At 49.4% G+C, this 13902-nt stretch overlaps 1 protein-coding gene across 1 annotated transcript; it reads right to left on the bottom strand.

Moving 5' to 3' along the window:
• Nucleotides 1-2947: 2947 nt before the first annotated feature.
• LOC140189934 (U8 snoRNA-decapping enzyme) lies at nt 2948-12891 on the bottom strand. Its single transcript, XM_072246292.1, has 3 exons — nt 12700-12891; nt 10769-11044; nt 2948-4010 (listed from the first exon to the last, which is right to left on the bottom strand). The coding sequence occupies exons 1-3, from the start codon at nt 12838-12840 to the stop codon at nt 3828-3830; spliced, it is 600 nt and encodes a 199-aa protein (XP_072102393.1). The 5' UTR covers nt 12841-12891; the 3' UTR covers nt 2948-3827.
• Nucleotides 12892-13902: the final 1011 nt, after the last annotated feature.

Consider the following 13902-nt stretch of genomic DNA (forward strand, 5'->3'; position numbering starts at 1 on the left):
GAGAAAAGGTCATACCCTGGGTGCTGGAGGTCCTTAATAATGGACGCTACCTTTCTGAGACACCATTCCTTGAAGATGTCCTGGTTCTTTGTAGGCTAGTGCCCAAGATGGAGCTGACTACATTTACAACCTTCTTTCGGTTCTGTGCAGTAGCCCCTTCGTACAGACAGTGATGCAGCCTGTCAGAATGTTCTCCACGGTACAACTATAGAAGTTTTTGAGTGTACTTGTTGACATACCAAATCTCTTCAAGCTCCTAACGAAGTATAGTCGCTGTCTTGCCCTTTTTATAACTGCATAGATATGTTGGGACCAGGTTAGATCCTCAGAGATCTTGACACCCAGGAACTTGGAACTGCTCTCTCCACTTCAAATCCCTCTATGAGGATTGGTATGTGTTCCTTCATCTTACCCTTCCTGAAGTCCACAATCAGCTCTTTCGTCATACTGACATTGAGTGCCAGGTTGTTGCTGCAGCACCACTCCACTAGTTGGCCTATCTCGCTCCTGTATGCCTTCTCGTCACCACCTGAGATTCTACCAACAATGGTTGTATCATCAGCAAATTTATTTGAGCTATGCCTAGCCAGTCATGGGTATATAGAGAGTAAAGCAGTGGGCTAAGCACACACCCCTGAGGTGCACCAATGTTGATCATCAGCGAGGAGATGTTACCACCAATCTGAACAGATTATGGTCTTCCGGTTAGGAAGTCAAGGATCCAATTGCAGAGGAAGATACAGAGACCCAGGTTCTGTAACTTCTCATTCAGGATTGTGGGAATGATGGCATTAAATGCTGAGCTATAGTCAATGAACAGCATCCTGACATAGGTGTTTGTGCTGTCCAGGTGGTCTAAGGTTGTGTGAAGAGCCATTGGGATTGCACCTGATGTTGACCTATTGTGGCGATAGGCAAATTGCAATGGATCAATAGACAATAGGTGCAGGAGTAGGCCATTCGGTCCTTCGAGCCAGCACCGCCATTCACTGTGATCGTGGCTGATCATCCAGGTCCTTGCTGAGGCAGGAGTGCAATCTAGTCATGACCAGCCTCTCAAAGCATTTCATCACTGTAGATGTGAGTGCTACCAGGCGATAGTCATTAAGGCAGCTCACGTTATTCTTCTTAGGCACTCGTATAATTGTTGCTTTTTTGAAGCAAGTGGGAACTTCTGCCTGTAGCAGTGAGAGGTTGAAAATGCCCTTGAACACTTCCACCAGTTGGTTGGCACAAGTTTTCAGAACCTTGCCAGGTACTCCATCGGGACCTTCAGCCTTGCAAAGGTTCACTCTCTTTAAAGACAGCCTAACATCGGCCTTTGAGACAGAGATCACAGGGTCAGGAGGTGCAGCAGGGATCTTCACAGCTGTAGTTATATAGAAGGCGTTCAATTCATCTAGTAGTGAAGCATCACTGCCATTCATGCTATTGGGTTTCCCTTTGTAGAAAGTAATGTCTTGCAAACCCTTCAAGAGTTGTCGTACATTCGATGTCGCCTCCAACCTCGCTTGAAGTTGTCTGTTCACCCTTGAAATAGCCCTCTGTAAATCATACCTGGTTTTCTGGTACAGACCTGGGTCGTCAGAGTTGAATGCCACTGATCTAGCCTTCAACAGACGACGCACCTTCCAGTTCATCCACGGCTTTTGGTTTGGGAATGTACAGTAAGTCTTTGTAGGCAAACAGTCATCCACACAAGTTTTAATGAAGCCAGTAACAGCTGCAGCATACTCATCCAGATTCTAAGATGAATCCCTGAATACAGTCCAGTCCACCCATTCAAAGCAGTCTTGTAAGTGCTCCTGTGTTTCCCTTGTTGGTCCTCACTGCTGGTGCTGCAGCCTTCAGTCTCTGCCTATACTCAGGGAGTAGAAATACAGCTAGGTGATCAGATTTCCCAAAGTGAGGACGTGGAATAGCACTGTAGGCATTCTTGATGGTGGTGTAACAGTGGTCCAGTGTGTTGTTTCCTCTGGTATTGCAAGTGATCTGTTGATGGTAGTGGCTTAGTGATTTTTTCAAACTGGCCTGGTTAAAATCCCCCAAAACGATGAAGGCGTTAGGGTGCGCTGTTTTGTTCACGTTGATCCCATTGCTCAGATCATCCAAAGCCTGATTAACATTGGCCTAAGGTGGAATGTATACTGCTGCCAAAATAATCCCAGAAATCCCAGTAGGTAAAAAGTGGAATCTTGATCAGTTAGGGAAGTGGGGCGAGGAGTGGAAAATGGATTTCAACAAAGATAACTGGGGTCGGCATGAACTGATGAACAAAGGGCCTGTATCTGTGCTGTATTGCTCAAGGACTCGAAGCCTCTACACCACTCCTGATCTCTGTAACCCCTTCTAACCCATAGACCTGCTTCATGAACCCACTACACCCCTCCTGATTGAAGTAGCACCCTCTAGCCCAGGAATTCTCATTTTTAAAAAAAATAACGTGGACCCCAGGCTTTCTAGCCGATACTCACCTTCTCATACCTGTAACCTCCTCTCCTGCCTTTCCCCTTGCTATTATCTAGCCCTAACACTCATCCCCATCCCTGTAACCCCTTCAACCCCCTACATCCCTCTCCCTCACTTCCTCTACTCATTTTTCTCTTTCTAACACTCTCCAGCTGCTCCATCCCTTCCTATCCACATAATCGTTTGACGCCCATCTGTTACCCATTTGGTCAGAAGTTACCGAGCTCCCCTGTGCCCACTTTGTGCTCTGTGGAAAGGGGGGCCTCCAGGACTACACCTCCTTCAAGCTGGTGTTTGCACCCGTCAGTGCTGTCACTTCTCATCCCCGATATTAATTTGCAGTCATCGGAAGAATGTGCAAACTCCACGCAGAGAGCACTAGGAGTCAGGATCAAACCAGAACTTACTAGCTGCCGCGATACGCATTTTGGTCTAGTAAGAGACGTAGTGAAGCAGAGGGTCAATGTTTCCATCTTTATTTCATCTCTCAAGCTTTCACAGAGACACCAAAGTAACAAATTCTGGGCTCACACTCACACTGGTGGCCAACATGCACGGCAACTGCCCCACTGCCAGGCAGTAATCCCCAACACCACTCCCCACCTTCCAAACAGACAATAGAGACAACCGTCTAGCCCCACCCTCCATCACTGTGACACCACGTGCCCTTCGCAGCCCAGCGAGCCAGAAGTATCGGTCACTCAGTCCACTTGCAGGCAGAATGCCCTGTGACGCCCCAACTCTCGGTACATGTTGTAACCCCTCGCTCAGACAAGGCAGGGATAATGATGCAAAAATCAACACACGGATAACTATCCCGATTCACAAGAGTGAACCAACACCGTCAGGAGGGAACGCAAGCCAACACTTCCACGGAAGGGGAGAGGACCACATCTTCAGAACAGCAGTGAGATGATAGATCTGTACCGTGAAAAGGTGGAGGCTGTGGCAGAGTCTCATCAGAAGAGGCAGCGTGGCTTAGTCAGAGTCCTCGTGGTTGAGACCCTAAACCTGACTCCACCTGCCCACTCCTATGGGCATTTAAGATTCAAAGAGGGCAACACTGCAAGTTGGTTCCCCACATGCCCTGCCGTCACCCAGCGGCAGGCAGAGACAGAGACTGTGGAGCATGGGGGCACGTGATGTACAAACATGACCCAGCACCCCCCCCCCCCCCAACTCCCGAGCCTGTACGACTCACTCCCAGCATGTGGCATGCACACAATAGACAAGAGGAAAAGAAACCAACCGCGTTACAAACACTGTAGTTTGCCACAACATGCAGTGTACTGTCCTGGATTTGCCGGAGTGGGGGGGGGGGGAAACAAACATTTGGGGGTACTGCCACCACCAAGCTCCTACCCGACCCGACTGGCGGAGATGGCTGCCTGCAACTCTGGCTCGTTCACCAGTCTCAGCCTGCGCAAGGCCTCGACCAGCTGCTCCTTGGCATTGCCGATGAAAGTGTTGGTCAGGAAAGCAGGCAGTCCCCCGAAGCCATCCCGCAGGGTGTAGAGGGGCACCCGGATGATTCCCAGCACCTGTGGGCACAGGCAGCAGAGGACAGCAGAGTGAGGCAAGGCTCCTAGAAGAGTGGGCGGGGTGGGGAAGGGGTGGAAAGAGTCTGTGGCGGTGCTGAGGGAACACTGCTGCTTCACGGCTTTGGAGACCCCAGTTTGGTCCTGACCTCTAGTGCTGTTCTGTGGTTGGGGAGTTTTCTCATCCTCCCTGTGACCCTGGGGGCTTACCCGACAGATGCTCCAGTTTCCTCCCACATCCACAATGGCTTGCAGGGTCGGTTGGTTATTTGGCTGCTGTAAGTAGCCTCAGTTGACAGGAGTTTTAGAGTAAATAGGTGGTTGATGATTGGCGTGGAATCTGGCTCGAATGGCCTGTAACCCTGCTGTAATTTTCTATGACTACTGAAAGGCCTGGATAGCGCATAACATGGAGATGATGTTTACATCAGTGGGAGTGTCTGGGACCACATGGCACAGCCTCAGAATAAAGGGATGTCTCTTTAGATTACAAATGCTAGAGATTGGTGAATCTGTGGAATTTATTGCCACAAACAGCTATGGAAGCTAAGTCATTGGATATATTTAAAGCTGAAGTTGACAGATTCTTGATTGGCAAGTGGTTTGGTGGGGGGAGTCAGACATGCTTGAATGGCAGACACAGTGGACTAAATGGTCTAATTCTGCTCCTATATCTTATGGTACAGGAATGGTAGAGAGGTAGGTAGGAAGGCCAGTGCTTGGGGCACCTGCCAGAGGCTCAACTTGCTCATGTTCAGTTCAGTCACTATTAGATGCCATTAGAAGTTTGGCTGATCCTTATCCCTACAGAAAGGCCATAAGACATAGGAGATTAGGCCATTCGGCCCATTGAGTCTGCTCTGCCGTTTGATCATGGCTGATTTTTATTTATTTTATTTCAAGATACAGGCCTTTCTGCCCAAACAGTCCATACTGACCACTGTGCCCACCTTGCTACAGCCAATTTCTTGCGTTTGGCCCATATCTCTCTAAACCCCACCTACATGAATGTCTCTTAAATGATGGTATTGGCAGCTTGTATTCTCAACCCTCTATGTTAAGGAAATTTCCCTCGGGTCACTCTTAAATCTTTCCCTCAACCTCATTTTGGAACCACCCCCCCCCTTACCATTCACCGCATCTCATAGGATTAAGATTAGCTTTATTTGTCACATGTATATACAAACACTGAGTGGCAGGTGGACCTACGTCTCTACCAAAGGCGCTTTTTCCCTCTGCCCACCCCCGATCGGGGTCACGTGAAGCCATGGCAGCAGGTGATGGATGGTTGTGGAAGCAGCTGATGCACATCACAGGTCCTGGTTATGTGACCACTGATGCCAGCAGACAACCTCCAAAGAGTATTGATAATGGCTGGGGGAGGGGGGTCACCCATCTTGTAAAGACACTGCCCAGAAGGAGGCAATGGCAAACCACTTCCATAGAAAAATTTGCTAAGAACAATCATGGTCAAGACCATAATCACCTTTGTCATATGACACTGCACATGATGAATATAGGAACATATAGTGTTTCTCTATAGATCTATACATAGTGAAATACGTCAACGACCAACACAGCCCGAGATTGTGCTGGGGGCAGCCCACAACTATCACTATGCTTCCAATTCCAATGTAGCTTGTCCTCAATTTACTGCCCCTCACCGGTATGTCTTTGGAATGTGGGAGGAAACCAGAACACCCAGAAGAAACCCATGCAGTCTTGGGGAGAATGCACAAATTCCTTATATAGAGCGGTGGGAATTAAACTGAGATTGCAGGCGCTGTAAAGCACTATGCTACCCTGTCCTACCACCCCCTATAGCCCTGGCAACATCCTATACGTGACTCCAGTCCCAATAAGGTAACTAGGGCAACAAATGCAACTTTCGCATGTTGAAGTAATTTCAGTAGCAGCAGGCTCAGATCACTGCTAGTATTACATAACCTTGAAAATCAGTGATTATTTTCATATATTCACTGATACAAAAGAGATGCAACCAACTTTACTCTGACCCACCTCCCCAAAATATTCCTCCCCCACCCCCTACTGTGACTCAACACGGAATATGCTGCAGTGTAATCCATGTGATTAAGAACACTGCGGCGTGAATCATCCACTGACACCTCTTCACTTGCACTGGGAAGCTGCTTTCAGTATTTCCACATTGAATACGATCTGAGACACAAACAGAAGGATGAGCAGCAGGATCATTTACTGAGGCAGCAGTGCCAAACACCACACTGGGATACTGCTGCTCAGCTCAGCCCAGCCCAGCAAGCCTGAGATAGCTCTCTCTCCATTTAGACCCACAGCCTGGGACGTTAAATGGACATGGGAAAGCCAGTGGATGTAGTGTACCTGGACTTTCAGAAAGCCTTTGACAAGGTCCCACATAGGAGGTTAGTGGGCAAAATTAGAGCACGTGGTATTGGGGGTAGGGTACTGACACGGATAGAAAATTGGTTGGCAAAGAGTAGGGATTAACGGGTCCTTTTCAGAATGGCAGACAGTGACTACTGAGGTGCCGCAAGGCTTGGTGCTGGGACCGCAGCTATTTACAATACACATTAATGATTTAGATGAAGGGATTAAAAGAAACATTAACAAATTTGCAGATGACACAAAGCTGGGTGACTGTGAAATGTGAGGAGGATGTTATGAGAATGCAGGGTGACTTGGACAGGTTGCGTGAGTGGGCAGATGCAGTTTAATGTGGATAAATGTGAGGTTATCCACTTTGGTGGCAAGAACAGGAAGCCAGATTACTACCTGAATGGTGTCAAGTCAGGAAAAGGAGAAGTACGACAAGATCTAGGTGTCCTTGTTCATCAGTCACTGAAAGTAAGCATACAGGTGCAGCAGGCAATGAAGAAAGCTAATGGCATGTTGGCCTTCAGAACAAGGGGAGTTGAGTATAGGAGCAAAGAGGTCCTTCTGCAGTTCTACAGGGTCCTGGTGAGACCCCACATGGAGTATTGTGTGCAGTTTTGGTCTCCAAATTTGAGGAAGGACATTCTTGCTATTGAGGGAGTGCAGCGTAAGTTCACTGAGTTAATTCCAAGGATGGCGGGAATGTCATATGTTGAAAGATTGGGGCGACTGGGCTTGTAAACACTGGAATTTAGAAGGATGAGAGGGGATCTGATTGAAACATAAGATTGTTAAGGGATTGGACATGCTAGAGGCAGGAAACATGTTCCTGATGTTGGGGGAGTCCAGAACCAGAGGCCACAGTTTAAGAATAAGGGGTAGACCACTTAGAACGGAGTTGAGGAAAAACTTTTTCACACAGAGGGTTGTGGATCTGTGGAATGCTCTGCCTCAGAAGGCAGTGGAGGCCAATTCTGTGGATGCTTTGAAGAAAGAGTCAGATAGAGCTCTTAAAGATAGTGGAGTCAAGGGATATGGGGAGAAGGCAGGAACAGGGTACTGATTGTGGATGATCAGCCATGATCACAGTGAATGGCGGTGCTGGCTCAAAGGGTCGAATGGCCTACTCCTGCACCTATTGTCTATTACTCTGACTCCTCAGCTGAAACTTCTCAGCAATGTATCCCAAACTCTTGTCTGTTCCCTTCAGACTCACCCATTCCTGTGTTCACCTGACCGGGCTCTGTCACTGTCCAAAGACCCACATCCCATGTCCCTGTTTTGTTCCCCCATCACCCAAAAATCACCGAGCCTCACCGCCCTTGGTCTGGCAACATTGAAATTCCTCTTCATTTTAGACTTGCCCCTATAACTCCCATCTCCAAAGACCCTGCAGCCCCTAACCCTACCCTATCTGTCACCAGTACAGCCCCTACACCCCTCTCCATCACCCCTGCAGCCCCTAACCCCACCCGGTCTGTCACTTGGCCAGCCCCTACACCCCTCTCCGTCTCCGTAATGCTTGCAGGCCCAAACTCCACCCGCTGTTGCCAGTCATCCGCTACACTCCCCTCTATCACTCGTGCAGCCACTAATCCCACTACCTATCACCATTCTGGTTCCTACACCCCTCTCTGTCTCAGTCTCTGTAGCCTCTGCAGCCCCTAACCCTATCCTGTCTGTCACTCTTCCAACCCCTACACCCCTCTCCATCTCCAGGAACCCTTGCAGCCCCTATCCTGTTTGTCACAGTCCTGTCCCTACACCCCTCTCCATCTCCATAATCCCTGCAGCCCCTAACTCTCTGGTCGACTGCCACCGACTAGTAGTGTTCCGCAGGGGTCGGGTGTTGGGACCGCTTCTTTTTATGCTGTATATCAATGATTTAGATGATGGTATAGATGGATTTGTGGCTAAGTTCAGAGATAACACAAAGATTGGTGGAGGGGCAAGTAGTGTTGTGGAAACAGGTAGGCTTACAGAAGGAGTCAGATTAGGAGAATGAGCAAGAAAGTGGGAAATGAAATATAATGTTGGAAAATGCATGGTCATGCACTTTGATAGTAGCAATAAATCTGCAATCTATTTTCTAATGAGGAGAAAATCCAAAAATCTGAGCTGCAAAGGGACTTGGGAGTCCTTGTGCAGAACACCCTAAAGGTTAACTTGCAGGTTGAGTCAGTGGTGTGGACTGCAAATTGAATGCTAGCTTTCATTTCAAGAGGTCTGGAATACAAGAGCAGGGATGTGATGCTCAGATTTTATAAAGCATTGGTGAGGCCTCACCTTGAATATTGTGAGCAGTCTTGGGCTCATCTAAGAAAAGATGCGCTGGCATTGGAGAGGATTCAGAGGAGGCTCACAAGGATGATTTCGGGAATGAAAGGGTTATCATACACGGAGCATTTGATGGTTCTGGGCCTGTACTCACTGGAACTTAGATGGATGAGGGGGGGATCTCACTAAAACTTTTCAAATGTTGAAAGGCCTAGACAGAGTAGATGCAGAAAGGATGTTTCCCATAGTGGGGGAGTCTCAGACAAGAGGACACAGCCCCAGGATAGAGGGGTGACCATTTAAAACAGAGATGCAGAGAAATTTCTTTAGCCAGAGGGTGGTGAATTCGTGGAATTTGTTATGACAAGCTGCTGTGGAGGCCAGTTCGTTGGGTGTATTAATGCAGAATTCAATAGGTTCTTGATTGGATTCGGCATCAAAGGAAGAATGCTGGGGAGTGGGGCTGAGAAGGGGAGAAAAAGGATCCAGTATGATTGAATGGCAGAGCAGACTCAATGGGCCAGATGGCCTAATTTTGCTCCTATGTCATATGGTCTAACCCCACCCCATCTGTCACCACTCTGGTCCCTCCACCCCTCTCCATTTCTGGGACCCCTGCCAGCCCTAACGTTATTCTGTCTGTCACCATCTTGCCCCTATACCCCTCTACAACTTTGTCACCCCCACAGTCCCAAACCCTATTCGGTCTATCACCCGCCCAGCCCCTACAACACTGTCCGTACTGTAACTCCTGCAGCCCCCCTAACCCCACCACATCTGTCACCACTCTGGTCTCTACACACCTCTCCCATCTCTGGGAACCCCTGCAGCCCCTACCCCTATCCCCTCTGTCACCAGTCCTATCCCTACACCCCTCTCCATCTCCATTACCCCTGCAGCCCCTAACCCTATCCTGTCTGCCACCAGTCCTGCTCCTACACCCCTCTCCTTCCGTGAACCCCTGCAGACCCTAACCCCACCCCATCTGTCATTCCTCCAGCTCCTACATCCCTGTCTCCATAACCCCCTCTGTAGCTACCTCTTCCTTCCCACTTCCATAAACCCTCTGACCCAGAACACCATGACCTCCTTCATCCACCACTTCCTGTCTCAAAGCTCCTCCTCCCTGTCCCTGCAAACCCCTCCTCCCAATGACAAACCCCCACCCTGTAACACCCCCACACCATCTCTGAGACCTACCTAACCCCATTCCTCTGTCTGTGATACGCTGCAGCATCTAAACTGACTGGTTCCCATCTTCATGACCCTCTCCACCCCAGAAACCCGCTTCCACATTTCCAAGATACCCTTCTATCTCTACTTATCCCTCCTCCTCTCCATGAACCCTTCTGCCCCACCTGTGACATCCTGCAGCCCCTAACCATCTCCCCCCCCCCCGGTATCCAAGGCCCCCTCTGACACCCATGTCCCATGATCCCCTTTCCCTATAAATACCAATGCGGCACCTACAACCCCTTCCCATCTCTGTGACCTCCTCTGGCACATTCTCCAGCTCTGACTCTTACACTGCTTCCTATCCCTATAATACCCATCAAGACCCTACAACCACTGCAGCCACTCCACCCAACTGATGTCCAAAGGTCCAGTCACCTACCGCAACACCGGCTACATCCGACGAACAGTGTCATAACCCTGTCAGCACACAGAACTTGGAGTGGGTTCAGGCCCGATCCCCCCCTGTGGAAGTCGCAACAAGGCAAGCATAAGATAATGTCCAAGCAGGGTAGTTGATAGAGTGCAGTCAGCCCAGGCAAGCACGGCCAATGAAGAGAGGAATCTAGGGTGATACTAGTGGATGTTTACTTATTTTGAAGTATGATTGGCCTTTAACGTGGAGATTCTATTGGCTATTAATATTTGAAATACCATAGTGTGATTGGTGATGCAAATAAGGAATGTGAACATCCCAAAAGGTTAGTCAATATCTATATCCATCTAGTCAATTGCTGGATAAAATATTATTTCTTTGCTCAATCTTCGGGACAGTGTGAAAGGGGCCACGCTGTTCTCCTGGTGAACAAGTGTGTTTGAGGAGCGAGTGTGAAATTTTAGAGTCCAGTTAATCAGTGACAACACCCCCCGCCCCTTACCTCACGCCCATGGTCTTTCGCCTGGACGGCACACATTTCCACCTTGCGTAGTTCCTCCAAAGAGATCCTCTTGGTGAAGAAGTGGGCCACCACCTTCTGGGGGAGTGCCTCAGTGGCGTGGGAGCTGGCATAGTCCACCTCCGTGATCTGCAGACCCTTGCCGTCCCAACCCAGCTCCTCACCCAGCTCGCGGTTCAGTCCTTCCTCCAGGGTGTTGTCCCGCGGGTCCACAAAGCCGCCCGGGAAACCAATCTTCCCGTCGAAACGCATCTGCATCTGTGGGGAGGGAGGGAAGTTACGGTACAGGGCTTCGGGGAAAGGCGGGGTGGGGGGAGACTCCAGGTCTTGGCTGTATGCGTGACTTCACAGAGCTGTCTCTCTGTTCACCGATAATTTTACTATTCTCCAGTCCCTGCCCTTTACTCACCTTCTTCCCTTCAGTATCACCCCCAGCTACTTACAACTTCTTCCCCCTGAGTATTAAGCCCCTCTCCAGGTAATTAGCTCACTATCACTTAGTACTTACACCCACCTCATCCAGTATTTACCCCCTCTCCTGACATCCAACTCATTCTCCTCAGTTGTTTACCCCTATCCTCCCCAGTTATTTGCTGGCTTCTCCCCGTGGCATTTATACTCTCCCTTGCCTCACCCATTTTCTACCTGGGTATTTACCCCCTCCCCAAATATTCAGTCCCTGGATACCAACTGCTCAGCAGTTAAACCCCACACACATACCCTTCTCCCAATTATTTTCCCTGCTCCCCAGGATATTTCCACCTCTTCTAACTTCCCCCAGGATTTATCACACTCCCCCAGGTGATTCACCCTTCCCACCTACCCTGAGTATATTGCCTTCTGGACACAGACTGCTCATTTCCCTAAGATATTCACCCCCTTCCCCAGGGTACTCACCTACTCACTCCTTCCTTCCTGCAGAGATCTATCACCCTATCTACAGGAGAATTACTCTCCATTGTATTTAATCCCTCCTACCTCAGGGATATTTAACCTCCCTCCTCAAGGATACTTACGCACCCTCCCACGGGTAACTTAACCCTCTTTCCTGATGGTACTTACATCCCCCTGGCCTCCCCAGGACATTCACACCCTCCCTACCCTGTGTATCTACACCACTTCCACAGCCCTTTCTCCAAAGAGGTATTTAACCCCTCATATTTATATGCCATCCATACTCCTCCAGACATCTATCACCCTCTCCTCTGCCCTGGTATTTACATTCTCCCACCCGCACCTTCCTGGGGAATTTATCACTTTCCCTTCTCAGGCCATTGGCACCACTTCACCGTCAGTGTATTTAAGTCCCACTCTCCTGGGAATTTGTACAAACCCAAGATTATTTTAGCTCTCTTGTATTTACCCCCTGCTCTCCAGATATTTATCCTCTGGGTATTTAATCTCCCTGAGTTATTTACCCTCTGTAGGGTATATATCTTCTTCCCTTCCTCAGTTATACTCCATCCTCCCATAGGATATTTAAGTCCCTTTGTGATACTTACTTCTCTCCATTTGTTATTTGCCCACACAGAATTTACCCCCAGGGTATTTCCTTCCTCCCCAGGTTATTTACGAGGCACTTATGTCCCAGGGTTATTTAACTGCTCTCCCAGTATTTTATCCCGGGGCTTTTACCTCACTCCTCCGGGTTATTTAAAAACTGGAATTTTCTCCGCTCTCCACAAATATTTAACCTTGGGGGTATTTAGCTAACAACCGCGGGCCTAGGGGCATTTACCCCCCCCACCCCGGGGTATTTTCTCCCCATGTTATTTACACCCCAGAGTTGACTCCAGTTTATTTATCTCCAATATAAACCACCTCCCCGAAGTATTTATTCCTGTTTACTGTCCTTGGTGTACTTACCCACCCCTTAACCCCAGTATTTACCCCTTCCCGGGATATTTACGCACCAACACTGCATATCTGAGGGGGATTTTGCCGAAGAGTTTTCCCGGCTCCGCCGCGTATAACATGGCGTGACAGGCATGCTTGTAGCCGGCCAAGGAGCGAGAGTCACGCCGCGACACCGGCCGATAGCCCGGCTCCGCCATCACCTCAGCCCGGTCAGTCCTCCAGCCGCTTGGCTGCTGCTCAGCGACCGATCCCGCCTCTGCCACCTGCCGCCCTCTCACCCACTCAGCCAATCAAAGCAAACAACTGGCTCAGACAGCCAATCAACAGCCAGAGTACTACCCACGTTAAAATCTCAGTGGCAGCCTCCGGGCCAAGGCAACCAATCAACATCCGCCTCGAGAATCACGCAGATATACACCCGCCTCCCGTCCCACGCGGCCATTCTGGGATGTAGTCACCGCCCCCCTGTGGGTGTAGCCAATCGCACAGCCAAACCGAACCCACGCTCACCGCCTCCTTTCCCGTTGACCAATCGGAAATGAGATCCCTCCTGCGCCCACAACGCCTTGGCAACCGTCGCCCCATGACCCACGCAACCAATCAACAGCCGCTTCCAGCCTCTGAGGCAAGCAAAATACTGCAACCGCTGAGCATCTGAAATAAAACTAGAAATACATACAAAATGCTCGAGGAGCTCAGCAGGCCGGGCAGCATTTATGGAAACAGTTGACGTTTCGGGACGAGACCCTTCATCAGGACTGGTAAAAAAGAGATTAGAAGTCAGAATAAGAAGGTGAGGGTGGAGAGCAAGAAGTACAAGGTGATGGGTAAAACCGGGAAAGGGGGAAGGTAGAAGTAAAGTGATGGGAATTCGATTGATGAATCAGAAGACTATGGAAGAAAGGGAACCACCAGAGGGAGGTGACAGGCAGGTAAGGAGATATGGTAAGAGAGGGAAATGGGAATGCAGAATGGTGGGGGGGGGGGGGGGAAGGCAATCACAGGAAGTTCAAGAAATCGATGTTCGTGCCATCAGGTTGGAGGCTACCCAGACGGAATGTAAGGTGTTGCTCCTCCAACCTGCGTGTGACATCTTCATGGCCATAGAGGAGGCCGTGGACTGATGGGTCAGAATGAGAATGGGAAGTGGAATTGAAACGGATGGCCATCGGCAGGTCCAGCCTTTTCTGCAGATGGAGTGTAGGTGCACAGCGAAGCAGTCTCCCAATCTATGTCGGGTCTCACCAATATACAGGAGC

Source organism: Mobula birostris, chromosome 29 (genome assembly GCF_030028105.1).
Source record: "Mobula birostris isolate sMobBir1 chromosome 29, sMobBir1.hap1, whole genome shotgun sequence".
NCBI lineage: Eukaryota > Metazoa > Chordata > Chondrichthyes > Myliobatiformes > Myliobatidae > Mobula > Mobula birostris.